Source organism: Gymnodraco acuticeps, unplaced genomic scaffold, assembly GCF_902827175.1.
Source record: "Gymnodraco acuticeps unplaced genomic scaffold, fGymAcu1.1, whole genome shotgun sequence".
NCBI lineage: Eukaryota > Metazoa > Chordata > Actinopteri > Perciformes > Bathydraconidae > Gymnodraco > Gymnodraco acuticeps.
Window position 1 is genome coordinate 427,967 of NW_022992308.1, and position 27,950 is coordinate 455,916.

Genomic DNA, 27,950 nt, shown 5'->3' on the forward strand with positions numbered 1-27,950 from the left:
CCTTGGAACCTCCTGCCGTCACGTCCCACTTGCTGGTAATTATTTGGAAGGCAAGCACTTGGCAAATGTCATTATTTAGATATTGGAAGTTGTTGTTTTTATTAAGATTACTGCAAATAAACATCATGGCCTCACAAATCCTGCATCATTCTGCATGTTTTCCATTAGGCAGGGTATTTAATACTAATGTTATAAATGAACACAGCTATAGTTCAGTTCATTTGAAGGCCCTGACGCTAACTGGGCTGTTTACATACTTTGGCACAAACATATTTCATAACTAGAACGTTCTTTTCATCGCTATTTTCTCATAACAGAAATGACTGTAAGAATGGCCAAAATTCTGAATCTCCATCGAACTCTCCCTCTTTGAGGACCCAAAACAAACAACATTTTTAAAGATTTTTTGATCTGCTTCTCCAATAAAATCCCAGATGTAATTGTCTCTAAAGTAGCCGCAATCATTGTAAGCGATTTAGAGGTCATTAGTATACATTTCATGTCCCTTACCTCATATTTTGAAAATATTGAATTGAGCAAGAAAAACTACAGCCGTAGAGTAAATATAGCCAAATCATTCCCGTGTAACTGTCAAACTCTGCAGTGACGTGTTGTGGAAGTTTACTACCTGATGCTGTGAGACTGAGTGACACCAGGTGCCATTCTCTGCATCTCAGTCATGTTTTTCACCCTAACAAACAGGTATATCTATAGACCAGAAGAACCAGCAGCTTTCCTAAATTGTTCATGTTGAGTGGCATGTATTGTTCTGCCATTTTCAAAAAGGGCTTAGATTCTTAGTCTGCTAACCGACAAGTCGCGCCACAAAAAAAAACATATATGAATAATAATTATTATATCGGATAAATAATCCAAGATAACAATGCCAAATGTCTTCTACTTTGGTGCTCTTCAAAAAAACTAAGGGAGAAAAATGTGTACTTATTTCCATCAGCTGAATATCTCTTCACTTAAAGATTTTGAAAAGAAAAGAATGACTAATTTAAGACATTACTTAAAGGTGAATTAGGTCTAGAGAAATATTGTTTAATACTGTCATGATACATTGAAATGGTTTAAAACAAAAGATGGGGGGAAATGGGGAAGTGAAAGATGAAGAACAAGACCATTTTTTTATTTTTTTTGTGGGTGAGCTATGTCGAAGTGACTTGTTCTTAAGTAATGATCCAGCTTCCTGTTTGATGAGTGTAAAGACGGCCTAACAGTCACAGGAGGGGGTAAAGGAGAGAAGCAGGAACAGAGGAGAAGGAGAGAAAAAAGGGGAAAGAGTACTAAGCCCCAGAGGAATTGCAGCGTAGGGACATCTATTTATAGAGGCGGGACTAGAGCAGAAGAATGACAGGCATCTACTCGGTACCTGGAGCACCACTGCGCTCACAACAACACAAACAAACACAACCAAACATATGCATATTGATACACTTTTGGAACTAATTTCCCTCTTCCTTTTCTCAAGATACTTCCTGCTGTTTTCGTCTATGTAGTTTCTTCTTCTCTAACATACACACTTTAACATATGGGGGAGCAAAGCTTGGCGTATCATTTGACGAGTACGACTCAATGTATATCTGGTAATAAAGCTCTAGTGCGACGTGGAAGCAGTTGACAGCAAAAAAACAACATTAGGATAGACTTTTTCTGAGCTTCTGAGTGGAAGCAAAGCAAGCAATGACAACAAACATCTGTGCCTGTGCCGTAACTTATAAAAGCGTTTATGAGGAGCATCAATCTGTCCTATGACATCTGTCACACCATCTCAAGCTGGTGAACTGCAACGTGGAGACAACTCCACCTCTTGTACCTTCGCCTCCTGCTTAATGACTCATCCAGTGACTCACAAAACCAAATTAATAATGGATTGTTAATTAGAGGTTTGAGCTTACGTAATCAACTATTTGAGGTGCCTGACACCCATTTGATACGAGTCAAAGGTGCTATTTTTCAGCTTCGATTACACTGATGAAGAAGTCTTGCGACCTCATTTTGTACCAGGCAGCGTTAGTTCCAAATTGTATAATGTGATTCAATGATTGAGTCGAGTGTTATTTAATGATTTAAAATACATAACTTTTGAGGGTATTGAACATTTGTACTAGGCTGGCTGCTTATGCCATGGTCCTCTTTTCAAGACCACATGTTATTGTACTCAAACATAAATGTGTTTATTGTGCTTTGACACTTTTCTTAATTGCTGTAATTACAGGTACAAAATCACGATGGAGTGTACAGAGTGGCCTATAAAACAACATGCCATATATACCAAATATACACAAGGTAGAACTTGTGCAAGCAGATACTAAGCAAAGGATGCTTCCAGTAATCACACTGTAGAGTTTGTAATTGCTCTCCTTGGTGCTGATATTATTTTTAAGGCTATCTTTGGATTTTATGAAATTTAAATAAGCTTACCCTCATTATTCTGTGGGCTCGAGACTACCACGCGTGTTTTGGCTAACATGCAAATGCCCCATAATGAAACTTAATGAAGTATGCTTGATCATCCCACAACTCCCTCAGGCTCTAAAAAACTTCACATGTCGCTACTGGAATTAGGTACGTCTTTTATAGGACATATTTTAGCTTGACACACATGATCAAGAAGGCAATGTGTGGTGTTGTAGCAGTTAGAGGGTGCCAGTGAGGATGGAGTGTGTTAAGAGGCTTAGCACCACAGGCAGATCCACCTAGCTGGGCCCTGCTGGCGGCCCCTGGGCCCACCCTATGCTCTCATTATCCTCCTGACTCCCTCCACCCATCCTCCTTCACCAGTGGGACTAATCCAGGCTGAGAGGACAGTACCTGAACCTGGTGGAGGAGTCTCTGCACACAGACTCTCTGCTGCACACAAGCACATTGAGGTGTTGCAGCTACTGAGAGAACAAAATAGAAAACAATCAAGCTGTGAAGTGTCAAAATCATCAAAGTGTAAAACTGCAGTGGCTCGAGAGGTATGAAATAATCGTTGGTGATTTAATAACCCACTCTGTTACAAACATGCACAGTAAGTTATACTGGATATATAATTGGCAAAAAGGGGCACATAATAAGTACTTTATTATTTGCCCCTTTTGTTTGTTTGTTTGTGCACCATGTAAAGCGGCCTTGGGTCCCTTGAAAGGCGCTATACAAATGTCGTCTATTATTATTATAGTAAGTCACACGCATATTGATCTCAAATTGCTATTCTTATACGCAGTTCATTACACCTATTTAAGCGTGATGTATTCCTAAGCATTTTGCAACCGCAGACTGTTTATGCATCCATTACCGAGTTATAACATATCCCAAACTCGTCCCAGATATAACTAATAAATGACGCCTGCCACATGGAATGTTATTTATTTTTGCTTTGATATTTTTATTTGATCCTTTCCTACACGTACATAGAGAATGTGGCAGGGGTGGTGGTAATGTGGGGGGCGCAACAGATAATTATATTGCATATTGTCCGGCAGTGGCTCAGTCAGTAGGGGCTTGGACTGTGAGCCGTAGGGTCACCGGTTCAAGTCCCCGACCAGACCTAAATATGGAGTGTGGACTTCTACTTGGAGAGGTCCCAGTTCACCTCCTGCCCTGCCGTGGTGCCCTTGAGCAAGGCACCGGACACCCCCCTTCCCCCCTCACTCCCATTACTCCCCGGGCGCTGTGCAATAGCTGCCCACTGCTCCTAGTACTAGACTCCTGGTACTAGGATGGGTTAAAAGCAGAGAACAAATGTCACTGTGTGCTCTGCATGTGTGACCATTAAAGAGGGTGTCATTGGGATGTGAATCTTTTGTGCTTTTGGGAACTTGGCTTTTCAAGTTAAAATGAAGCTCGAGGCTATCCCACAGTGTATCAATCAGTGTGACTGAGGCTTGAAGATGCATGAAACAAGCTGGTGCGTTCAGGAGCTCCCAGAGCTAAAGGGTCAGCAGAAATTCAGTGCAATTCTCATCCCTTGTTGCCATGCATAAAGCTTCTGTCAACAGACCTGGACCATCTGTCTTGTTATTTAGCACATCCTTGTTTTCCCATAATCCAAAACTCCACTTCATGTTTCAGTGAAGAGCTGCATTTAGGAATATGATAAAGAGACGACCAGTAATTAAGAGGCACAGTTTACAAACTATGCAGAAGTTAACTTTGTGAAGCTTTCTGGACTTCAACGTATTTGCATCTTTTGTCTTAAGTAATTAAAACCTTTCTATTATTTTTGTTTCATGTATTAAAAGTTTGGTCCATGGTTTTGTTTTGCCACTACAAGTCAGAGTCATGGAGGTGAAGTGATGTAAAATAAAAGGAATTTAAGTGATTATACTGGTGCACACAAAAAGGCTCATGCTAATCATGCACAGAGAATGGCTCCAACACCTAAAGTGAGGGCATCGTCTTTAATCAGAGGGTAATTTATTGACTCCCATTTACAAAGCCATAATACTAGTGATCAAGTCCCTCAACCGTAAAATGCAATAAACTCGGAAGGTGTTTTGTGAACAAAGGCAAATAACAAGGCCCCACACATCATTATGTTCCCTTCATATCCCATTAGACTAGTTCCAAATGAGTTTGGGTTAAGGGAGTTATGCCACATACAGCCAGGGTCATGGGTAAGAATTGAAATCATAACATGTCCTCATAACGCTGTTTGAATACTCAGCACTCGAGTCGACCCTATACCACACCACCAGAAGCTAAACTGAATCACCCAATGTTTTAAAAGCTTAATATGTAAACAATGGTGTCACGTTGCACACAGTCAGCTGGCTAGGCCATTACTGCAGATGCCAACCATCATCTTTCTAAAAATGTATTTCTCTTCAACGAGCAATTGAAGAGCCAGTTGCGACTAAAAAATAAAACCTGCATGGCGTAAGTGCTGACATCTTATGAGAAATGGAACACATTCCACTTTACCTGAAGCAGAAAATGGTCAGGCAGTAGATGGCGGTGTATGTTGTCCCATACCATTTTTCACAAATGATTTCTCCCTCGACAGAGGCACAAAGACTTGTCCATCAGGGAGAACAAAGCCATGTAATTGGCTGCTTCCACACTTGAGCACCAGATAGCACAATGTTAATAACAAACTGATGAGAAATTCATTAGGGCTCCAAATAAAAACAATCTCTCCTCGATAAGAAGCGAGTACATTATAATTAAACTGATGCCTCTCCGTTTTCATTAGGCCGTGGAGCCAGGAAACCTGAAGACTAAACCACTGAGATGGATGCAATTAAGCATTGTTGTTTTACTACACATCTGAGTATACTAAGTATAAAACAGAGGCACCGTGTTAATACAATAGGTATTCATGGAAAAGAGATAGAACATTTTACACTGTAGTCTGAGGGGATTGGTAAAGTCAGGAGCTAGCTAGACTGCTCTCTGGTAAGAGGAAGTTACAAACTGGAGAGTGAAATATGACATTTCACTCCTGCATGTCTTGATCTTCCCATTACTTCGCGTGAATACTCATCCCTTTCTTGCTATTCTTTCTACTCACATCTTACTCTCAACCTTGCTTTTCATCTCTCACCAAATGCCTTCCTCTTCACTCCATCCTAACACTATGTATCTCTCTGTATGAATGTGAAATGGCTCGCTTGCTTCACAGACTGTTTAGAAGGCTAGCTTGGATCCCAGCAGAAAGGGAACACAAAGGGATAAGACCCACGGATTCCAGTGTACCTGCTTGTTCCACTGACACACAGCCTGCCCACACAACTACTCAGACCAGGCCCGAAGAGTGAGATCAAGATTCAAATGCCCTGTCTCTTCCTATCACAGCACCATCAGCACTGTTACACAAACAGATAAACCAGTGTCTGATTCATGCATGCAGATACCTGTTTATACACAAACATCACAAAAAAGAGGAAATACAGACAAAATGAAAGCCTTGGATGTAGAATAATATGAATGAGAACACTCAATATCCCCAGCTACCCTGAATTCTGAATTGTATTTCTATTAGAGGTGTTGAACATAAAAGCACACGTGCCAAATATCCTTGCTTTAGAAAACCTTGCTTTATCAGACAGAGTAACTTGTAGACAAAGGCAAAGGCTTCAATTTCGCAAACTTGAACCTAATGTGAAGCAGAAAAAACATGTTGTTTAAGAACAGTACAACCATTTATAAAGAGAGCCATTCATGCAATGACACTGGGTCAATTCACAGACAAATAACTGTGTACAAAATAAACATTATCCCAATGACAAACAATAGGACTGTGCTTAATATGTACTGATTAGCCTGTTTATCACACGCATGCAGCAATATTCAATCATTCCTGCTTCCTATTCACTGGCATCCCATATACAAGTAACCATGACTAGGGGAAATGGCTGCCATACTTAAAACGTCAACATATGGATGGGTGAAGCTTGTAGTTTGACCTCAGGGAAAGAAGCAGCAACGGGTCACACTAATGTGGACCAATAATCTCTCCCGGAGTCATTAAGATGATCAATGCCATTCTAATGAGATAACATCTGGAACAAAGGACCCTAATAGCAGACAGCTGCTGGGCAAAGTGAGCTAATTAGGGGAACATCCAGCGATGCCAACTAATGCTGTAGTCATTGTGCCCAGGTTTTGGGTCCCACCCGCTTAACATCCAAAATACAACATGTTGAATATTTCATAACTCCTCTGATAACTAATCATGACACTGTAATATCAGTGGGTAACGCATGAGAGAGAAAGGGGGGAGGAAGAGAGACAGAAATACCACAACATCTCAGCTTGACATGAATGCTTATCGAGCGGCACTAAATTGGTCAATTATGGAGAAAATCTGTTTTGAGGTAACCTTTCAGCTTATTAAATACGCTATGAATCCATATTTAGGGAAGAATGAGTGGCTGGATTTTAATGAGTGAACGCGTCTAATCTCTCTTTTCCTCTTTCCTTCTCTCATTCTGTGTGTGTGTGTGTGTGTGTGTGTGTGTGTGTGTGTGTGTGTGTGTGTGTGTGTGTGTGTGTGTGTGTGTGTGTGTGTGTGTGTGTGTGTGTGTGTGTGTGTGTGTGTGTGTGTGTGTGTGTGTGTGTTGTGTGTGTGTGTGTGTTGTGTGTGTGTGTGTGTGTGTTGTGTGTGTGTGTGTTGTGTGTGTGTGTGTGTGTGTGTGTGTATGCTATTATACACTATTAATAAGGTGATTGAGTGCAACAACAACAGTGCAGTAACTGTACAGTTCCACAACTTCCAAGTTACACGTGAATCAGGTGACTGTATGTGACTATTAGAGGACAATGAAATGTGAACATGCAGACAAAAGGTTCAGCTGCAGGATCCAATTAGTCTTTTGCTTGTAAAATAAAATAATGGAGAGCAGCATCAAATAAAAACTTTGTAATAGTGTCTGTACAAGTCTTTGTTGATCACGGATAAATATAATTCCAATGAACAAAGAACATTGCGTAGCTTAATGGGATTTTAATGCAGCATTCTTTTTATTAGACCACAAAGCATTAATTACACATGTTAAGGTTTGGGAATTCCAATTAACACAGGCCGTGTATCCCACACATGTCAACCACCATACGCAACACACTGTCTTCCTTTCATATCAGTCTTAAACCTTTTTTTAAATGTGTTTGTTTAGAGAACTAAAAGTCAAGGAGAAAATCACAATTTGAGACAAAACAATGTATTGTGGAGTCAACTGGCATTACATGTGTAGCCCTGTAGCCATTAACTCTGAATGTTTTAGATAGAAAACCAATGTTTAAGATATAATGAAAATATAAAAATATAAAAATATAATTAGAGATCTTCCCAATTGTGAAGCCACATTACAAACTTCCATGCTAATATATATATATAGTGAAAATCATTTTGTCTACCCCTGAAGGTGGACTTAGAAATCATGGTATGGGACACACAACTTGCCTGTGTTCTGTTGATTTACTTACAATCAAATCCTTCCCATGCAATGACGGCAATGGCTCTCGAGTATTCAGCTGATTATACAAACTACAATTCAACTTAATTCATAGTAAAAAAAAAATTGTTATTGCTCCAATTTCATAAATTCTGGATCACACAAACACTACTGCTGTGTATGGAGGAGTTACTGTAACATCAGAAAGCTACATTAGCATGGGAGGTTATGGAAATAGGAAGAAATACCATCAGGTTTGAGTGCAGTCGACACGGCAACAGCACTATTCCTGAGAGAGCACGACAGCGGCGGGGAAAAGCTCCCAACTAACAGTAATTGGTTTTAAAATAATAGAATTCATTACAGTTATGGCGCTTGTTCAGAAATGCAAACAGGGGAAGAAAAAACATTCACAAGAGACTTGGGCTGAACTGCTTCACTAAAAACCATGGGGAGATGAAAGGCATAATTCAAATGACAATTTTAGAACCCTTAGTTCATTTATATCAGAAGCTCAGAAGATGTTGCCGGCATAATAACATCAAGATTTGTTTCTGTTCTTTTGTTCTACTTGCAGGGCTTGGAAGGAACTTTTTTCCCTCTCAATTTCATTCTTTTGTGGTAGCAAATTCCTCCTCCTCACACAGAGACATGTGAGGTGACACACAAACAATCCAGCAAACAACACCCGTCGGCAGCCGAGACAGCCAACTGAAGGCTAACATGGGAAATCTTGACAGGAAGGAAGAAAAGCACCCCACACATGACACTGAATTTGCTGCTTGTCTTATTAAATGACTGTGTAATTATACACATCAGGGGTCTGCATTGTAAGGTACTGTGTTTGTATCGCAGCCAATAGCAGACCCTCAAGGCTGGCATCTCAGGTGTGAAAAAGACATTCACCTAATCAGCATTAAAAAGATCATCTCCCAAGCCAACACATGCCATAAAGAGACAGGTCAGCCATCTCAACGTGATTGGATGTCACCTCTCATGCTGGGTCTATAGCCAACATCAAGGACATCACCATTTTGAACCAAATACATCTGCCATCAAATCAACCTCAGGCCAATATTAAGCAATTGGCCCCATTCTAAAAGGTGCTTGATACATTTTGACCACCAATTGATAGGGCCTTGTGTGAAAAGAACAGCAGGGTGTTTTGTTTTATTTTACTCATATTTCGCACCACGGTAACTGAAGAAAAACAAGACCAACATATGGTTGTGCATTAAAAATTGATGGGGTATGTTAGTGAGGACACCTGAGCCGAATGACAAGGTGGAAGAAGTCGACATAGTTAGCACAGCGTGTGTGGGGAAGCAAAGATGTGTCACAATGTCTACGCTGAAAACAACCTTGAATGAAAGCTATACCTAACCTGAGAGCACGTTTCAGCAGAACACATGTGGCCAGGAATCTGTGTCATGTCAAAAGCTCAGGGTGTCAATATACAAATATGGCTTTCATGGAGAGGTGGGGTCCAACGAGATAGAGATTTTGATGTTCATATCTCTGAGGGAAAGCAACTGCAGCGGAATAACAAAAAGAGTAAGACAGTGATGTGGTGTCAGTCTGCTGGCATAATATCTAAGGGGGATAAACAGAGGGAACCAGAAGGAAAGACAGACAGTGATATGGTGAGGTTCTCTAAACATAACTGATGTTGTGTTGGTGTGGGACTGAATATGTTCATCAGTGAGGGGCCAGTCTAATAAATAATTCAGGTATGGCTGCATAAAAGAGCGGTCAATACAACAGGTTTTGTCGATAACAGGTAAGATACGACGTGCTTAGTTTTTGGCCCTTGTCGCGCAAGTGAGGCGTAAAAAGGAAAAAAAGTCTGCATGGACTCAGTACAGGTTAGCTGTCTCCCATGTCAGAAGCAGTCTCACTTCTGAATCTGTTCACAGGAAAGATAATAATGATGAATCTGTTCTTTATCCCCTCTCTGTCTAAGGTAGGAGGGTAAAAGTATTGATCAGAAAAGACTGACCAATCTGAACGCTGTTGAGCCATTTCACACTTATTCTCGCCTTTAAAGATCATACGTCTAACAAATGGCATTAGTGGCACAAATAACAGTGCGTTACGTGGGCTGAGAGAAACCCATTAGGTCAATTCCATAGCAACAATGTGGCATTTCAAGCCCTATGCATCAACTGGCCAATTCAATGGGCACCCACTGCCACCATGTGCTAGCCATCAGTACTACAACACTGGCAGGAGAACTGCAGCTGTTCCCGCATCTGGTCATTCATGGTCATGGTCTGCCTTTACTCAGACAGCTATACGGGTCTGAGAATAACACACTAACAAGCCAACAGAATAAGATCAAATGTTATCAGCGCTGTCAAACATCCTCAACGAACTTCACAATTGTTTGTTTGCCTTTTAGACACAGCAACAAAGTGTCGAACAGCACACTGAAAAAAAAGAGACCATCTTATTTGCATAAAGCTTAGAACAGTTTGGCCGTTGAAGATATGGCCAGCATGCATGATCAGGAGTTAATGCCAACTCGGTCAGTATTTACCCTCCTTCTCAGCTTACCTATGCTTTACCATCCTGGCGTAACGTAAATCATAGCAGCTTGTGGCGTTATATCTAACACATGGATAGTTGATCTGTACTCAAGTTCAGTCAATCTATTATTATTTTAATAGTGAGGAGCAGGCAATCAATCAGATGCGTGCTACTGGTCAACATCTAAAAAGTAAAACGGCTTGAAGGCTGACAATTTAAAAGTAATGCCCATCTCTCCTGAGCACCCTTCGAATGAAACTGCAAGCCAGACAATATCGCAGCAAGTGATCTGGCCTTGATCATGTCACAAATCATTACAACAGAGAGCAGTCTGGGGAATCGGGGGGGGAACCTGGCTGTTGATGAGGCGATTATGTGGCTTTACCCTTGTGCATCCAAGTATGACAGCGCTATGAAAACACAGTAGCTGATAGGCAGAGACTGTACCTTGTTAGTCAGTGTTGTGCTGAGTGGACTAGTTGGCTGAGCAGTAAGGCGCTCCCACAGGGCCTGGTGGGCTTACTGCGAGAGCAGGGGGGGATTATAAGCAGGCCATCAATGTGACTTCTTCTAACCCGACAGCTACAACAACTTTGGTTACCTCGCATGTTGACCAGAGGTCCTTGTCTACAGCTCCCACTCTATGTTTTTATGTTCCTCAAACCTTGCATTGTGTCAGTTTTAAGACAGATATACTACAGATCACCAAGGTCTATGCTTATGCTGTTGTGTACAACAGTACATTGGAATGCAAGTCTCGGTATTTTCAGAGTGAAGTCTGCATCTGGAACGATTAGAAAAGCAAGAGGAGAGAGTCTGGCAAGGTTACGAACAGAAGTGCATTTATCACATCACCCCACTGCAAGCATTCTCCAAGATAACATCTAGAAAAAGCAGACAACTCCATCAACCAAAGCCAATAACTTACTAAATATACACAGATGTAGAGAAGGATATCAAAAAGCTAAAGAAGCAAATAAATAAATTGGGAGTGACGGGAGGAGCAGGCAACCATAAAACATGGGGATACACAGAATTTCACAGCTGTGTGAACAGTGAAAGCAGATGCGATGGGATGTGATGGTGGATGCATACAGAGAGGCGGGTTGTAAAAATATGCTATAAAGTTTATGGAGCCTAATGCAGCCCTGCAGGAGCCTCCTGCCGAGCTGAGCATGCCGACAGTGCCGTTGAGTGTGTGACAGAGCTGTGGGGGAGAGATGTACAACTGAGAGCAGAGCCAGTATTCACAAGCTCCGTCACTGGTGTGGGGATGAGCATACAGTACATCAAATTCACAGGAATGCAATCAACAGAACTAAGCATCCTATTCGTACTACCTTCTCTACCATACTATATCTGTTCTGCGCAATATCTAAATCCAGCCTGGAATATCAAAGTCTATTGAAACTGCATGGAGTAAAAAGCACTACTTACTACACACATGGACATATACAGTAAGCATGGGCACACACCAACACCAGTAAAGACCATTGCCAAAACCACTGTTCAATCCAATATCAGCATACTGTGACCACTTCATCCTTTCATGTTTCCTTCAAAATAACAAGTTCCAGCTCTCCCCGTCTGATTGAAGAGGAATGATTGTTTCTGCCTTTGAAAAGACATATGTGTGAGGGGAGAAGGAGAAACAGGTAGGAGAGAAGGAAGAATGAAAAGATAAAAACAATAAAACAAGATGAAAATGCTGATAGAAAAGGAACCTATTGTTCTCATTCTCAGAGAGTGCTCGTGTTGAATTAGTCCTTCCTTCACGACCATCCGTCTGACACAGCTAAACTTGTGACTCTTCTACAGCAAGGACAACGGTAAATCCAACTGTGAACACCTGAAGAAGAGCCACTTAGAAGAAACTAGCAACATTCATTTTGAAATCATGTACACATTAAAACCTGCACAATGAAGCTTATTGCAGCAGTAAGGCACTGTTAATCAAAATGTGTTGCTTCACCTAGTCCAATACGACTTCTAGGAGTATTTAGAGAGATGTTATAATCCTAAATAAAACGGTCATCCTGGGGTGCTCTAGGCAACTGCAATACGACTGATGGCCCTTACAATATAAAGGGTTTTAAAAAACAATGAGGAACTTAAATCTTGAAGTAATACAATTACGCTCAGGCAACTGGAAAGTAAACTTCCCTTTCACTAAAACAATTGGCCCTGGTTGTTGCTCCAACAAACAGGAATGGCTGTGTACCAAATCTAGAAGCTGACAACCAAGGTAGAATAAGATGACATAGATTAAATTAATTCATTACAATGGCAACAACTGCGGGGGATACTATTTGTGTTAAACTGCTTTAAAATGTTATTACTTAAAATCTTGCCACATGTTTTTTACAGTTGGCATAAAAACAAGTACATTTGAACACTCGGCGCCACCATACCCAATTCTGAGTACTAAGGTATTGGTTATTCCACCAGCATGGAGGTGTTAACCTACACATGACCGCACTCTAAAACCTCCTATTACAGGAAGGTACCTTGAAATAGAATTCCCATCTGATTATACCTGAAGAAAAAAAAGCATTTGAGTAGGTGAAACAGCAAATATTTGATATCTATTAAAAACACCCGACTACAGATTTTCAGATACGGTATTCAAAATAATTTAATTAATTCATCCTCATCATCTCACTCCCAGACAACTTTTTATGTCCATCAGATGAACTCTGAAATGGGCTTTCAGACAATCAAATAAACATCTTATTCAAACAGTCCCCTTGAGAGCATGTTTCCTTGATCTTAATTTAAGATAGAATCTATGGAGAACACTGGCTCAGGGCATGGGAGGCACATGCTATTGAATAATGTTTCATTGCCGTTCTTTTTAAGCACCAAGGACATGTGCCACATCAAATCTGCTCAACCCTCAGCACCCAGTTTAATGGCTTGTTTGAAACAAAACAGTCTTTTGAGGTATTTGGTTTTAAAAGGTAAAGAGGGGAATAAAAGAGGAAGGGTGCCTTGATTTCCTTTCAGGCTCACCATATTTCTTTTTTTTTTGTAGGTCCTTTGTAAGCACTCCTGGCATAGTGAACGAGCACTTGATAGGAGTTAAAGAGGAGCCAGATGTCTGCGTGTCCTATCAAGGCAACTCTCTCTTTCTGTCTCCCTCGTTTCTCATCTGGATGCTTTGCAATCTATAACTACTTATGTACCGGTAATAATACATTCAGTAAATCATCAGCAGTTACACATAGGTAACAAAATAAACATACATTTTATCATGAATATTTATAAAATGTTAGATTCTACTTTTTCTAAATATATTTTTAACTTTGGATTTTTGAGATTCCATGAACTGTAAATGCTTTTGATAGGAATTTGTCTTTTTGTCTAAGCTAAGAGAATATTTGATACATTTGAAAAAATCAATAGTGGGATACAAATACCTCACATTCATTTTCAGTCAATTAAATTCTTCATCTCAACTCGATAATGAGAAAAACATTTCAAGGTGGCATTCAATTAATGAACACGAATGTAGCCTTGTAGTCATTCTCAGCTACATTCAATGACAAACAAATGTTAGACCTTAGATGTTATGTTATTTTCGCAATCTTTATGTTCTCACGATTTCCGCCTTATGTCACATCTGTACTCAGTATTGTAAAGAACCTTTTTAATTGGGAGACATCATTATACAACCATACGTCAGGAAAAAAGGTTGATGTTAAAACATGTTCTTGGCAGCTTTAAAGATGCATTATAATCTTGGAGAAAACTACAGCCTTCCGTAAAGCTATATCAGTTAGAGAACAGCCAGCAGACCATTGGATCTATTCTCTCAGGTCGGGGGTTTGTTTGGCTATTTTGTCAAACTCACATACTGAGAGCTATACACAGAGATGCACAGGTTTACACAACCGCACTAACCATCACTGCCTGACATCTCAGAGTTGACCAGCATGTTACCATGGATATAAGCAGTCAACTGTCCAGTAATACAGATATTGATCACCTCCCTATGGTCTGGAGATTGCTGCTTTTCAGCACATGGAGCTCACACCCTTTTTCCCGCTCATGTGTGCTCCGGCACTCATAGTCTCAGCAGCATTCCATCTGAACTGCAGAACCTGTCAATGTCTGTGCAGAGAGACAGAAGTCTGCTCTCACAGTAGCACTGCAGGAGTCATTGATGGATTGTTACAGCGTGGCCCTTGACTTGTGACGTAAATCAGGCCAATCTTTACAGAGACTGAAGCTATAAAAGCACCGTAGTAATCAATAGGCGTCTGCAGCAGAACTGCAAAAGAAGAGGTGTGTCGTCCAACTTGTCTGTACGAGTCTAACTGCGGGATGCTGTTACCCAGGTAGGTGTGCTGCTCATATTTCCTTCAATCTTGCTTAAGGAGCATATGAGACATAGCTGTGTTGCACACTTACACGCTGGTCGGACTGGATTACAGCCAATTCACACGGTCTTCTAGTCCCATCTCATTCTCTACTGGGAGAGGGGAAAGTGCCAGAGAGATTTCATGCCTGAGACAGAAGAGTTACAGTTGTATGTTCCCCATAGACAATCCTAACCAACACTCTGCTACCAGCACATCTGAGAGCACTCTATCCCGCCGACGCACGCTGACAGTGTGAAAATGAAAATCTGTCAGCAAAGCAGGGAGCTAACTGTAGCCCAAAATCGGCTAACCAGGCTAAACGCCCTCCTTTTTTCCACTTTAAGGGGGGGGGGGGGGTTTCAGGAATCACAGCAGCATTCAGTATGTAAGCCAGAGGACTACTGCTACAGGATTGACACAGAGGTTACAAAGGTCAAGTCCAATGCTTCAGTTTGCTATTGAGTTAGAGACAATTCTTGATAACCAGGATCCCTGGCATGGTTTGAAGAACTGCTGAAAAGTAGGCCTCCTCTACATTAGGGCTGCACGATTTGGGGAAATAATCTAATTGCGACAGATATTGCGATTTGCGATATTTGTTTTTAAACGACCCAACAGAAGTTTATTGTAAAATGCGGCCATAACTCCGGCTAGGAAGGTCGTATCAACGTGCTCCCGTCTTTAGCACAGCCGCAGCCCGAGCTACGAGTGAAAGAACTAAACTTACATGAAACTTCCGTTGGGTTGCTTTAAAGTCAAGCTTCAGTTTAAGATTCACCCTGTGATAGATGTAAAACATATCATGGAGCATTACTAACCTGACTCAGATGGTTTGTTTCACCAAACCATCTAGGAAAGCTCCATTGGAAGCCATTTGGAAAACTATTTCAAAAATACTTGGCTGGTGATTGGATCAATCTGTCTATCACCTTCTATCATGGGCCACTTCTGATTGGTTAACAATGACTGGTACATGTGGAGCACAGCACTTCTGATTGGTGTGGATGACTGACACACAAAAAGAAAAAGAAAAAAAATCGCAGGCTTTGCGATTTGATAATTGCATCATTTCAAATCGCGATTTTGATTTAAAATGGATTAATCGTTCAGCCCTACTCTACATCTCAGATCAGCATTCATGATACAAGCTGGGATAAATCTCTCATATTCCATTTACAGAACACAATGTGGCTATTGCTCCTGATCGACAGCTTCTCTGTCCACATCCTAACAGGCCAAGCTGAAAACCCCACTCTTCTCACTGAAATAACCAAGCACAAAAGAACAGTTTGACAAAGGAGAAAATGCAATCGATACAAAATGTCTCTGTGAAATGCCTCAAAGAACAAGGTTTTGTCTGAGAGTATTGGCAGGCCAGAGGCCAGGTCACAGTGTGCTACTCAGCCTTCCCTTTATTCCTGTTAAGCTTGAGAGTCCACTTAAACCTTAAGAAGCTCTCAAAAGGAAATGGAATACAACTTAAAGTGACAATTTAACACTTGCTAAACCAATAACAGCGTTTCCTTTTATATAAAAAAGAAATCTGAACTCATTTTTTAACAAGGTTCTGCTTAATGGAATCTTGAGGGAAAATATGTGGGGGAATATTATTGAGGAGACACTTAAAGTTAAACCTATAAAAGTATAGAACACATTTAATGTGTTAATATATATATATAAGGTTATACAGGTCTTTGGTACGCTAGGAGAGGATTAAGTGAAATGGCATTAACATCAAAAACAAAAAACTGCATTGGTCAAATGAATCTTGTGCTCCAATTTCTTTGAGACAGAGAGACAGTTATTCACAGCAAATTCAAATATATTGCCAGTGAAGAAAATGTTAACTAAACTAATATAGTCTAATATTTATGTTTGATGCAGAAAAGATGTACTTGTGGGCTCAAAGCCTTATAATATATATATATACTCCGAACGAGTTGTGTCTCATATAAATAAATAAACACAGTTCAAAACCATTTAGATGCAACATGTTTGATAAAAAGATTAGATTGCAGATTATGAGTATTTGTATAAAAGCTATCCATTTGTGTTGGCATCACAACATGTAATGCTAATGTCGAAAAATAACAACAAAACGCCTCACACTTCTTTTCAGGCTGTTTCATTTCAAAATCTCTCATTTGAAACTGCTTCCATTTACATGAAGGAATTGTGTTGGCAAGTTATGGCCTTTCCAAATAACAGCCCGCTAGCAATATGAGGGCTGAACATTTAAATCCAAAACATGAAAATGACCTTACTTACACAGTTTGGAACATTCCCCTCAACATCTACCCAAATAAGATATAGTATGTGTGTGGTGTGTGTATGTGTGTATTTAAAGGGGGAGAATGAAGACAGATTCACAGAGGGAACAACATCCAGAAGCCAAATAAATAATGGGCTACTTACCGGAACTTTGCTTCCAGTTATCTGCATGCAGCGATCAGCGGAGAAGGTTAATGTGCAAAAAGACACAAACAGCACAATCATTAGTAGGCCAAAGGATCTTTTCTAATACACGTTGAGGCATTAGCGTAGCTTGTGTGAGATCACAAATACACTATACAACACAAATCTTTACGCCAACAAGAAAACATTTGAAAATATAGGCACATACTGAAGATAATGTCTGTGTTTGGCAGCTGCAATTTTCAAATCTCCAAATTAATAATAAGATAAGGTAAATGAAAATGTGGATAAAGGAAAACAAATTTGCAAAGCGTGTACATCACAAAAAGTATTATGTTATAAGCAGGCCCCATGTAACTGACTGGCTGGTGTATATTCACACATGTATTCCCTTTAAGAAAAAATGGCGAGATTAAGAGGCTGCAGAGGGACTACTTGTGCCGATATCAATCAGCTGCCAATAACGTTTGGTTTCCGGTGTCAACATTGTGTGGCAGAGCTACCGTGAACCTATGCAGGCAGCAGGATTCTCGGAGTTTAACCTTGTTATCTGTCAATAGTGGCAGGGAGCAGGATTGTTTTTTATTACTGCAACTGCGGTCCTTGCTTCACAGTAGGAGGGTGTCTGTCGGCAGAGTAAATGTATTCTATACTGTGACTGAGCGCTTCTTTCTCTGCTACATTTTCCTGACAAAATGTGTTTTGATTGCAGGAAGTTACAAGACATATTGAGCTCCTTGTTTTCTAGCCCTTTCTTTATATGGCGCTTCCATCCCCTCCCAACCGCGCCTCCTCCAAACTCTTATCTCCCTTCCCATTTCTTTTATTGTCACTCTCCAACTTTTCAACTCTGTGGCCATTTGATGCTTGATTACCCCTCTCCACCCCTCAACTAAGAGTTTATGACAGCCATAAAGTCTGTTTTACATGTGCCATCTCGCACACACTACTTGCTAACCATTCTGTGAATCCACATTTCATTTGCTTTCTAGTGAAGGCAGCATGTTACTGTCTACCACTTGGGACTATTTTACCGTAATACTGCAGGCTAGACACCTCGATACGAGTCACACTTACGTGACTCCACTTTCACAGATGTTGAGGACATTGGATACATATTTTTTAATCTTGTTTGAGAGCAGCTTGACCAAAATATCAGACACCATCTTGAGCGTGCACAGACAAGAATCAGGGAGGAGCTCGAGGGGGAAAAGCACAGTTTCTTTCACAACTTTCTATTTTCAATACAATGTAACACCTTGTCCTAAAAGAAAAAGTAATCATTGAGTAAGGTAAAACGACCTAGTAAGATTTGATATGAGGTATATTTTTTTACTACAGGGAAAAAAAGGTCACTTTACATAAGTGTGTGAATCTTTTGCTCAAATGATTATTTGAAACTTATTGCAAAACCAAACATTTAAAAAAAGGATCTAAAGGATCTAAAATCCAGGCCCTATAAAAAAAAGAGGAGTAAAAACATCCTTTTGATTAGAACTGCATGAATAACACTGGACAATCCCCCTCACAAGACCCTGCCATCGCAAGCTTCCTACATCACAGACACAGCATGTTTGACATGAAAGAAATTATTCAGTGACAGTGGATGAAGCCAATTTTTGGAGAAATAAGCAATTATATTTGTGTGATGATGAATTGTGGCAGATGTAATGATTTTGGCAGACATTTACAACGAGAAGAAAGAACAAGAAATGGAGTGAGAGAAAGGAAACTGTTCATGCAAAGCCAATGGTCAAGGACGTCCACAACACTCTCCAACAAAAGAGCTGGATTCCATTGAAACAGTTCAAATTAACTGAGCTACCGATGTGCAGTTCTCCCTTGAAAATAGAGAAAGAAAAGATTTGACTTTCCTTTTAGAGAGATAGGCAAAAGTAAACAGTATTTTTTTCCAAATACAAATAACTTTAAAGACAGATCGTGTGATAGACATAGCCTCTTGTGGTCATTCAACAGGCATGAATAATTAAATGAAAGAAAGTTGTATAATCTAAAAGGAAACCTCAATCACCTAACGCTATTCAACAAGCTTACAGTTTTCCCTTCTTGTTACAGAAAGGAATAAGGTTGATTTTTGTTGGGCACCGAAGCCCTTGCTCATTTGAGTAGGTCTGCAAGGACAAACATGAAAAAGGCCACACAGTTTTTGGAAATACTTCATGTTCCAACAAATGCTTTCAGTTTTAAACCTTTCAAGCATTTTTAAAGTCTCATAATAGGGCAGCATAGAGAAGATTGAACTCGGTGAGTTTGTAAGGAAACTACTTAAATAAATCCCTATCTTTCAAAATGTTCTATTGGGACTAGGGCTGCTCAATTAATCGTATTTTAAATCGCAATTACGATTATGGCTTGCAACGATTACGAAAACAATGTAATCGAAATAAAACTATTATTATTATTATTTTTTTTTTTTTTTGGTTTTTAAGTTGAATTATACTTAACGTTCAGGGTAATCAACTGTTAAAAACATAATGTTCACAATTTTTTTCTCCAATAAATTGATGTTTTCAAAGTAAATGGAAAATCGTTTTTAATAATCGTGATATCAATTATTGACCCAAATAATCGAGATTATGATTTTTGCCATAATCGAGCAGCCCTAATTGGGACCTCAAAACACCATCAAGCAGAAACAAAACAGGAAATTGAGATGAGTGTGTTAAACCCTTCCAAAGACCCTAAAACTGTAAGTCACAATGCAGGATACCATTTCAGAAAAAAGACTGCAATGCATTACCAGTGAAGGCACCATGACAAAACAAGACACCCCAACACGTCCAAAATCCACCACACCCAAATCCATCACTATTTAGTTTTTCAATGCAACATTAGCCCCATATAATGCCTTACCCTGAAAGAGAAATACATTTGAGTTATGGGATGCTTTAGTACATGAAGTATGGAGGAAAGACAAAAACAGAGCAGTTGCTTAGAGAGGCCAAGCTTACACTAAACGTGCCATTCAAATACTTTAAAAAAGGTTTGTATTTTTTTTAAGAAATGTCATACTTCTGATATATTTGCTGAAAAACTAAGCTTTAATATACTGTGTGATTCTGGGCTATACATGGACTTTGTATTTATGAGGATACACTTTACATTAAGAAGTTATAAAAACCCAAACCACACTATTCAAGATGCTACAGAGCAGGATCATTATAAGGAACAGTTTTACAAGTTGCCTGCTTTTCTTCATTGTTCGGATTTGTAATAATATGTGTTCAATCTTTCTGAAGTGAACAAAACGTAACTACATTCTAAAGAAATGAGGCTTCTTGTTGGTGTATTTACTGAATAAAAAACATTATTGTTTGTAGGATTACCTGATGTACTTATTTGAAACTGGACTAAATCGCGTCCTCCTGTGTGCCCTATATTTTATCAAAGGTTGTGCTTATAGTGTCTCTCTCTGCAAATGTATGTTGTAGCAGTGTCACTATATTATCAGAAAACATTCACAACAGTGCCCTAAACTTATCCAGCTAAATTGTCCTTTGGGTCACTTGAGTATTATCAGTGTTTAACAGTCGATCTATTCAAAGGTGTTCTAGTGTGACTGTATGCACTGAATGAAAGAACATATACATCATCCCTGACACTCAGCCATCCCCCTACCGTCACTTCTATTAAATGTGATATCAGGGTGCAGAGAGACATTACACTGTGTCCTCTGTCCTTTGACTACATAGATTACGTTATTCATTTGAATAGAATATCAGTGCTCACAAAGCATAATGGGCCCTGTGAGGAATTCAATCATCTTGGATAATCATCATTATCAATAATGCCAGTTAATTACCATAACAATGAGGAAGGTAATAAATGATGATGTCAAGAGAGAGCTAGGTTCGAGAAGCAATGGGGGCAGAAATCTCTTTTCCTCTGTGCTGAACCCCTCACAGTGGGCCACAACTTCAGAAGGCTAAAGGATAATGCCTCAGACATTCATTGACTACGGTCAAACTTCTTTAATTTCACTTCTGTTTTTGGGTAAGAGTGTGGATCCAGATTTACGATTAAATGCAATAATTTGGTCCATATTGGCCAGCCCATTACACAGAAGAGTTCTCCATTTTAAACGCGTATCACAGGCGGCAAAGTTTGAAATATTCAAATAATCGTGCAGACCTAGTGTCCATCATTTTATGTTTTTGTCTTGCAGAAAAGCATTTGCAGGGCGCTTCACCCACAGTGACGCTCAGAGATTTTGGCCAGGTCAGCATTGTAAATTAGATTTTGTCTCAATGTTTTCATCTGGTTAAATAAAGGTTAAATACAAATAATAAAACATTTGTTTTGTTATGCAGTGTATTGTGCAGCTGGCCGTAATGTGGCCTATGTAGTATATTTGTATTCATCGTAGCCTTGTGTTGATCAAAGCCTAAGATGCATGCTTTTCCTCACTTCTGTATTTGGTGGTTGTGCTTTTTATTGTAGAATTGCTGTTGACTGAACCCATGGTTTGTAATGGATAAACAAGAAATGAGGCAAGGCAACACCCACCAAATTCCCATGCAAGTAAACAACTGGACATCCAACAATTTGCATGCAAGCACATGACTGAAAAAGCTGTGACCATACACTCAGTATTGAGTAAGTGAGTGAGTACAATTTAAATCTGATAGCCTACAACGGCAGATGGGGAAAATAATGAAAGAAATGAATCAAAATTGCAATCAAAGATGTGTGACTCAAGCATGAAGATTTGTGAGAGAGACAACAACAGAAGTGAGTGTGCAAGAACGAATGACAAAGACAGACATAAAGCAGAGGATCAGGTTAACTCATTCAGGAGACTTGTGATCATGTCACTAAACTTCAGCTAATCCACAACAATATCACAGTACACACGCAGGCTATGAAAACAGCCGTTAGGTTCACTTTCACACTCACAGATTTGGCAGTGGCGGAGATGTACTGGACCACCATTTCTCGCCTGGTGCTCAATTCCTTTCCACGCAGAGGGGCTTTGCGTTCTTCATTCAGGTTCATGTCCTCCTAAACGCACAGGAGACAGCAAAAACAATTGAATGTAATGGTAGAAACGGAACAATTTATGTAGAACATTTATGAATTTTCAAAATAAAATGGAAAGCTACATAAACACTTGTATGAGTTTAACAAAATAGACAATAGCCGACTGTATGCCTCAACCTAATAGAACACAGCAACGTACTGCTTCACAACTCTTTGAACCACATTATTTACAGTACAATAGCTTCACTAGCAAAGCAAATATTTCTTTCCAACAATCATACTTTTATTTTCACTATAGTCCTTTTACATCATATCCCGTTCTTCTACAGGTGAATGCATTTCTTTTCCATCTAGGTTTCGAAGTGACGAGGTACAGCAACATGAAATATTGTCACTAAGAATTAGTCCTTGAAACGACAGTAGCAAGGCTAAAGCAATAAACGGTACACCCCAACTCTGCACGAGAGAGCAACATCAAACAACTCAGCTTCTATTGAGGCCATGCAATCACATCAGATAGGCAGGACAGGCAGGATCTACGTGTTATTGGGAGTATTATCTTCGTGCTACTTTAATTCTGCACCACAAAAGAGGTCTTTCATGTGAAAAACATCAGGGGATGGAGCGAAGGCCGGACAGAGCACTAAAAGCCAGGGAATGACATGATGATTAGAATGGAGGGGGATGTTTATCAGAAGCACTCTCACAAAGAGACAGCTAGAATGAAAAGAACAAATTCTCCTCAGGGTTGTAGGATAGTGAGCCAAATGTGCTGGAACTATGCTGCCCTCTGCTGGGGAGAACAGGAAGTCATATTTCCTTTCTTTGGTTGATCCGATTTGGCAGATATTCCTCTCTATCTTATCTAATGTTAAATGCACCGTATAATTATTAAATATGCCACTTCTACATAGGTATATTTTAACACAATGGTTTGAATATAATAATAATAATAATCTCAACTGTTTTTCTTCATGTATCAGTGAAGCATGGACAGGAATCCTGTCCAGGGGCACTGTGACCTAAATTCTTTCTACTACATTTCCTCCAGTAAATACCCTCGGAGCAAGAAAAAGCATTAACATCGTTTTTGTTGAACAGGGAGGGAAAAAAAAAAGGAGCTGAAAGTTGCCAGTTTTTTTCACCGAAAGGAAACCAGCAGGTTTTTTAATTAATCTTTGAACCCTGCTAATTTATCTGCTTAATTGGCATTCAATAAACGAGGCATTATGTGGCGGGGTGAGTATGTCGTAGGAGGGGGGGACTAGTGGGCCTGCGGGACGCTTGTCAGGGCGCAAACTCGAGGAATGAGCCCTCCACGTTAAGTCTCCAAAATGATTAATGCTCTTTTATTAATTATACCCTCACAGGCTACATGAAAAGAGTCCCAGGATATCTTCGACTATTCTTCCAGCGTAACTGAAATGATAGCATTTGAGCATGGATGCCAATGGAGTTACCAAGACATTTTTCGGATCTTGTTGTCTCATGTCGGTCTGGGAAGCTAATCAGTCTGCTTGTCTTGCTTATGCCAAAATAATCTAATTCAGAAACCAGTTGGCTCTTTTTTTATATTCATTTTTAAACCTCATAAAATAGTTGAGATTAACAAGTTGCTGTTCCTTAAGCAAGCTCATTTTACAACCAATAGCCTCCACCTTAAAACAATATGAAAATGATAATAGTAACGTGCCTGTGCCTCTGTATCAGACACGCCCTGTCCGTGCTCTATATTCAAATGGAAATAAATAACAAAAACAATCAAATATATTGGACAGTAACAAATACATTTGTGTGCTCAATTAATGAATGAATGAATGAATAAATGATCTTAATTTACATTACACACATTTGATTCAAAATGAAAAAAGTATACATTTAAGTATTTTGAAGTATTTAAGTATACATCCCACTGTGTTTTGGGACACACATTCATCCTTAATACAGCGAAAGCCAAGACAGCAAACTCCAATCTAATTGAGCAGGTGTTCCAATCACTAAAGACCAGCCCCAAAACAAGCAATTATTAAAAGACGGCTGCATGACAGGCCTGGTAGCGCATCACTACAATAAAGCATGCTGAAGTCCCACATGATAAGGATTGGCAACAAATATTTAAAAAAGTGGATTTCACTTCACGTTGCCCTACAATTGGGAGACAATGTATAGAAGTTCTACAATATTCCCACATGGTCTTTAAAAAAAGACATCATATGGATTGTTTTGTTTTAACTCTGAGATGTTTGGGTACAGAGCCAAAACAACTAAATATACAGTGTGCCAATGTCTTTCTACCTAGGGACTACCCTGCAGGAACAAAATGGAGATGGGTAAAAGTCCTAACATCCTGTGATGCGATGTGGCTGCAAACCAAGATCGCCACAGGCTTTGAATCACAGAAAAGTGCAATTAATGCCTAGCATCAAATAACGTCTCATCCTGAAATAGAGATGAAAAGTCCACGCTATGGGGAAAAGTGGATCCGAACAAAGTAGAAGAGGTTAAAAAAATGTTTTGCTTCAACTGTGACCAATCGATTATTTTCTCCACTACCCTCAAGTCTGAGTCATGTGTGTGGACAGAGTAACTCTCCTGTGGGCTTGTTTTAATATCATGGTGCAGAGTGTAACTGCTGAGGGGTCACATTGGAGCTTATTATTGGAGTGTTCATCCTGACAATGTCGCATAGAGAGAAATATAAAACCTCAAACTAACCACAACAGCTCTGCAATGTGACGTTCTTTTTCACTGGTCTTATGTCTATGCGAGCATCTCGATAACATACTGTACACCTCTCTTCACAATGAGACGAAGCTCACTTTCGATTTAATCAATTCTTAGGAAGGATGTGATTCTCTTTGGGAATGTAATGCTGATAGACATCTAAAAGCATCATTTGGGCATTAATGCACTGCCTGCTAATGGCTACATCAGCACAGATGTCTTATAGTGCCAATATTCAACGACACACACTCTCAACATTAGGGATGGAGAGGATACATGATGGATTTGGAGGAGAGGGGATTTAAGGGTTAAGAGGAGGATTTATTATGAGTGGTGTGTCAAATGTTCTAAAACATTTATGAATAAGCATGTTAATTCATACATTTTAATTTTGTTGTAACAACTGAAATTAAAATAAATGTTGATGCATAGAGAGTAAAGTAAAAAAAAAAGGTTCTACAGTTTACTAGATGCTGATTAAATTAGATCACATGTTAGTGTGTGTGCTACTGTGTTCATAGGTTGCACCTCTTGGATTGGAGTCTGCTACCGCAACACAGCTGCCTCTTTAGTGAGATGCAAATACCGGACATTTAATCAGGGGATTTACTGCTGTGCATTTTGATGAGGGGCTCTGAATTCCATCCGTGCACATCTTGGGAAATCCAACGACAGGACACACCGAGTAAAGACACACACTATACCCTTCTGAAGGCAGTGCTGAGAGCCATTTCTGTCATGCATGTTCACACTGAATATACGTGCGCTCTTAAAAACATCTACAAAGTGTTGTGATTTGGTTATCTTTGATTTAGTTTCTTTCTATATTTCCCCAGATTCCTTTGATGACCTTTCACTAATAGGATATGTGCCATTTCGGCTTTGAGACACAAAGCGCAATGTGAAAACCCCTTTCCAGAGAAAAATACTTTCTCCTACTCGTTAATGCACAGTAGGTGGTCTCACTAATGTGGCATGGGTCAGCCCTTCATTTGAAGCACGATAGACATCTAAGGCTTGGCCATGTAGCATCATAAAAACAACAATCAATAACAGAATGGGTGTAAAGACGAATAGATCTAAAGTGTGTTTGTGTGTGTGCGTGAGTGAATAACATAAAAAGAGATAGAGATGATAAAAAAAGACACGAAAGATAAACTGCTAGTGTCAACAGAAACTACCCACCAGTGTAATTTCTGTGTTTGCTGTAAAAAAAGCAGAAAAGTTTTTCTTTCTATAAGAGCAAGTGGTCAAGCGGCTTCAAAAGTACTTCAGTGAATACTCCCATTTGATTTTGATTTTATTACTGTAATTATACTTCCATACACCAAGTGTCAAGGTCTGTCACATGTCAGAGCAGCAAGCATGCCCTCTGTGTCGTCTGTCACTGCGCAAATTTAAGCCTGGGTTTAATGTCACGCTACTGTGAGCACAAACATAGTAATTGAGAGGTGAGCTGAGTGACAGGGATGAGCACCCAGGCAAGAAAACACTGAGCAGCAGCCTGATGGAAACCAGGAGCATCGGTCGCATTTCTCTGGCCCTGGCAATAAAGACCATTGTATCAGAAGAAAAGAAAAGGCAAGCACTGTGTCACACACACATACACATTCAGACATTATCCACCCACAACCTAAGCAATGAAGCCAGAGTGATTCAGCTCCACACTTCAAAGAAATGAGCTGAAAGCTTTTTGTTAGATTTCAATCTTTCAGTACATAAGGCCAAAAATGCATTTCAATGGGGAAAATCACAAGTGTGACAGAAATGTGACCCCACAGATGAGTGCGAAGTGAATTTCAAAGTTTGAAGCTTTTCGACAGTGGCCTAGGGAATATGTAGGTGGGACTCTGCTTCAAAAGCACTTAACATTGGAATGCAAAAGGCATTCTTCTTCACTATAAATACTGCACATATAAGTCTAATTTACATTTCTTAGTCAAATATAGCTGCTATCATTTTGTAAAACTATTCTCACATCCCTCAAAATTGTTGAATAAGATATTTCTGAATGCATTTCACACATTGGGTACTGCGACTCAGGTTCATTCTCTAAAGAAGACGTCCTGTGTAACCCCATGAGAGGGCACTGTTTCATGACACCATTGGAGTTGTGTACACTGCTTTGTAGTTATGCTGCTATGCCTGGTATTATTGATTTGTGGGCTTTTAATCTGCTCAGTATTTACAGCATTTCAGAAACCCAAGTTACCTCAGTGGTTTACCATCATACAATTGGATACAAAGCAATTGATGTCCTACCTAGATCGTAGTTCAACTAAATAACAGTCACATTTGACAAAATTCTAAAAGATTTGTCCCCGCCTCTGGTCTCAGCACTTAACTTTCAGCCTTGTCCAACTCTTTTCATCAAAATACACAAATTCATCAAATTCATCAAAATATACTCTGTGTCTCTACTTGTTCAAGGTTCTTTATTTAGTCATACGAACATAGCTACAGTGTAGTTATGCCGAAGAAAATCTTAGGTTCTTCTCCAACACAATAACACAGATAAACAGAAAAATATAGTGCAAGTAAATAGTAAATACAAAAGAAAAATTGTTTAAAAAAGTGAAATAGTGCAATAAGTGTCTATATGCAAGTTATTGGAATGATATATTAGAGAAATAGATAAATAATTACTAAGTAGCAGATTAATGTTATGGATGTTGTGCGCCTTTGTGCACAGATTTATGATGCATTTACGATTTCACAATGCTGTGCTTTTTACAGACTATTCAGTGGCAGCTGTAAATAAGCTGTTGTGGAGTGCTAGAGATGACCATGTGCAGAGGAAACACAACAAAAGAAACACAAAGCTCACCATCATCTTCTCGAAGAGGTCATTGATCTCCTTCTCCGAGAGGTTCATAGAGCGGTCGTCGAAAAGGGGCTGAGGAACAGGCATTTCCACCTGGGTAAAGAGGGGATCTGTGGAGTGCTGTGTTGAGTGCTGTATAAGGGGCTTCTCCTTCTTATTCCCCGTTTTCCGGAAACTGGTAATGCGGTCACGCTGAAAGAAAAC

General features: G+C 39.7%; 1 protein-coding gene and 1 long non-coding RNA gene across 11 annotated transcripts in view; one reads left to right on the top strand and one right to left on the bottom strand.

Moving 5' to 3' along the window:
- The window catches only part of diaph2 (diaphanous-related formin 2), a 402,550-nt gene that overhangs the window by 352,330 nt on the left and 22,270 nt on the right, over window positions 1–27,950 (bottom strand). For 9 of the 10 annotated variants that reach the window (XM_034208121.1, XM_034208122.1, XM_034208124.1 and 6 more), the window contains 3 exons: window positions 27,750–27,938; window positions 22,115–22,219; window positions 17,198–17,218 (listed from right to left, as the gene is read on the bottom strand). In XM_034208121.1, coding sequence (XP_034064012.1) covers window positions 17,198–17,218; window positions 22,115–22,219; window positions 27,750–27,938 — 315 coding nt within the window. The remainder of the gene's footprint in view (window positions 1–17,197; window positions 17,219–22,114; window positions 22,220–27,749; window positions 27,939–27,950) is intronic. The other variant, XM_034208120.1, reaches the window with a different exon arrangement.
- Window positions 21,087–27,812, top strand: LOC117541061. Its single transcript, XR_004568266.1, has 4 exons — window positions 21,087–21,211; window positions 21,384–21,436; window positions 21,659–21,822; window positions 27,659–27,812. It is a non-coding gene; the product is annotated as an uncharacterized LOC117541061 (long non-coding RNA).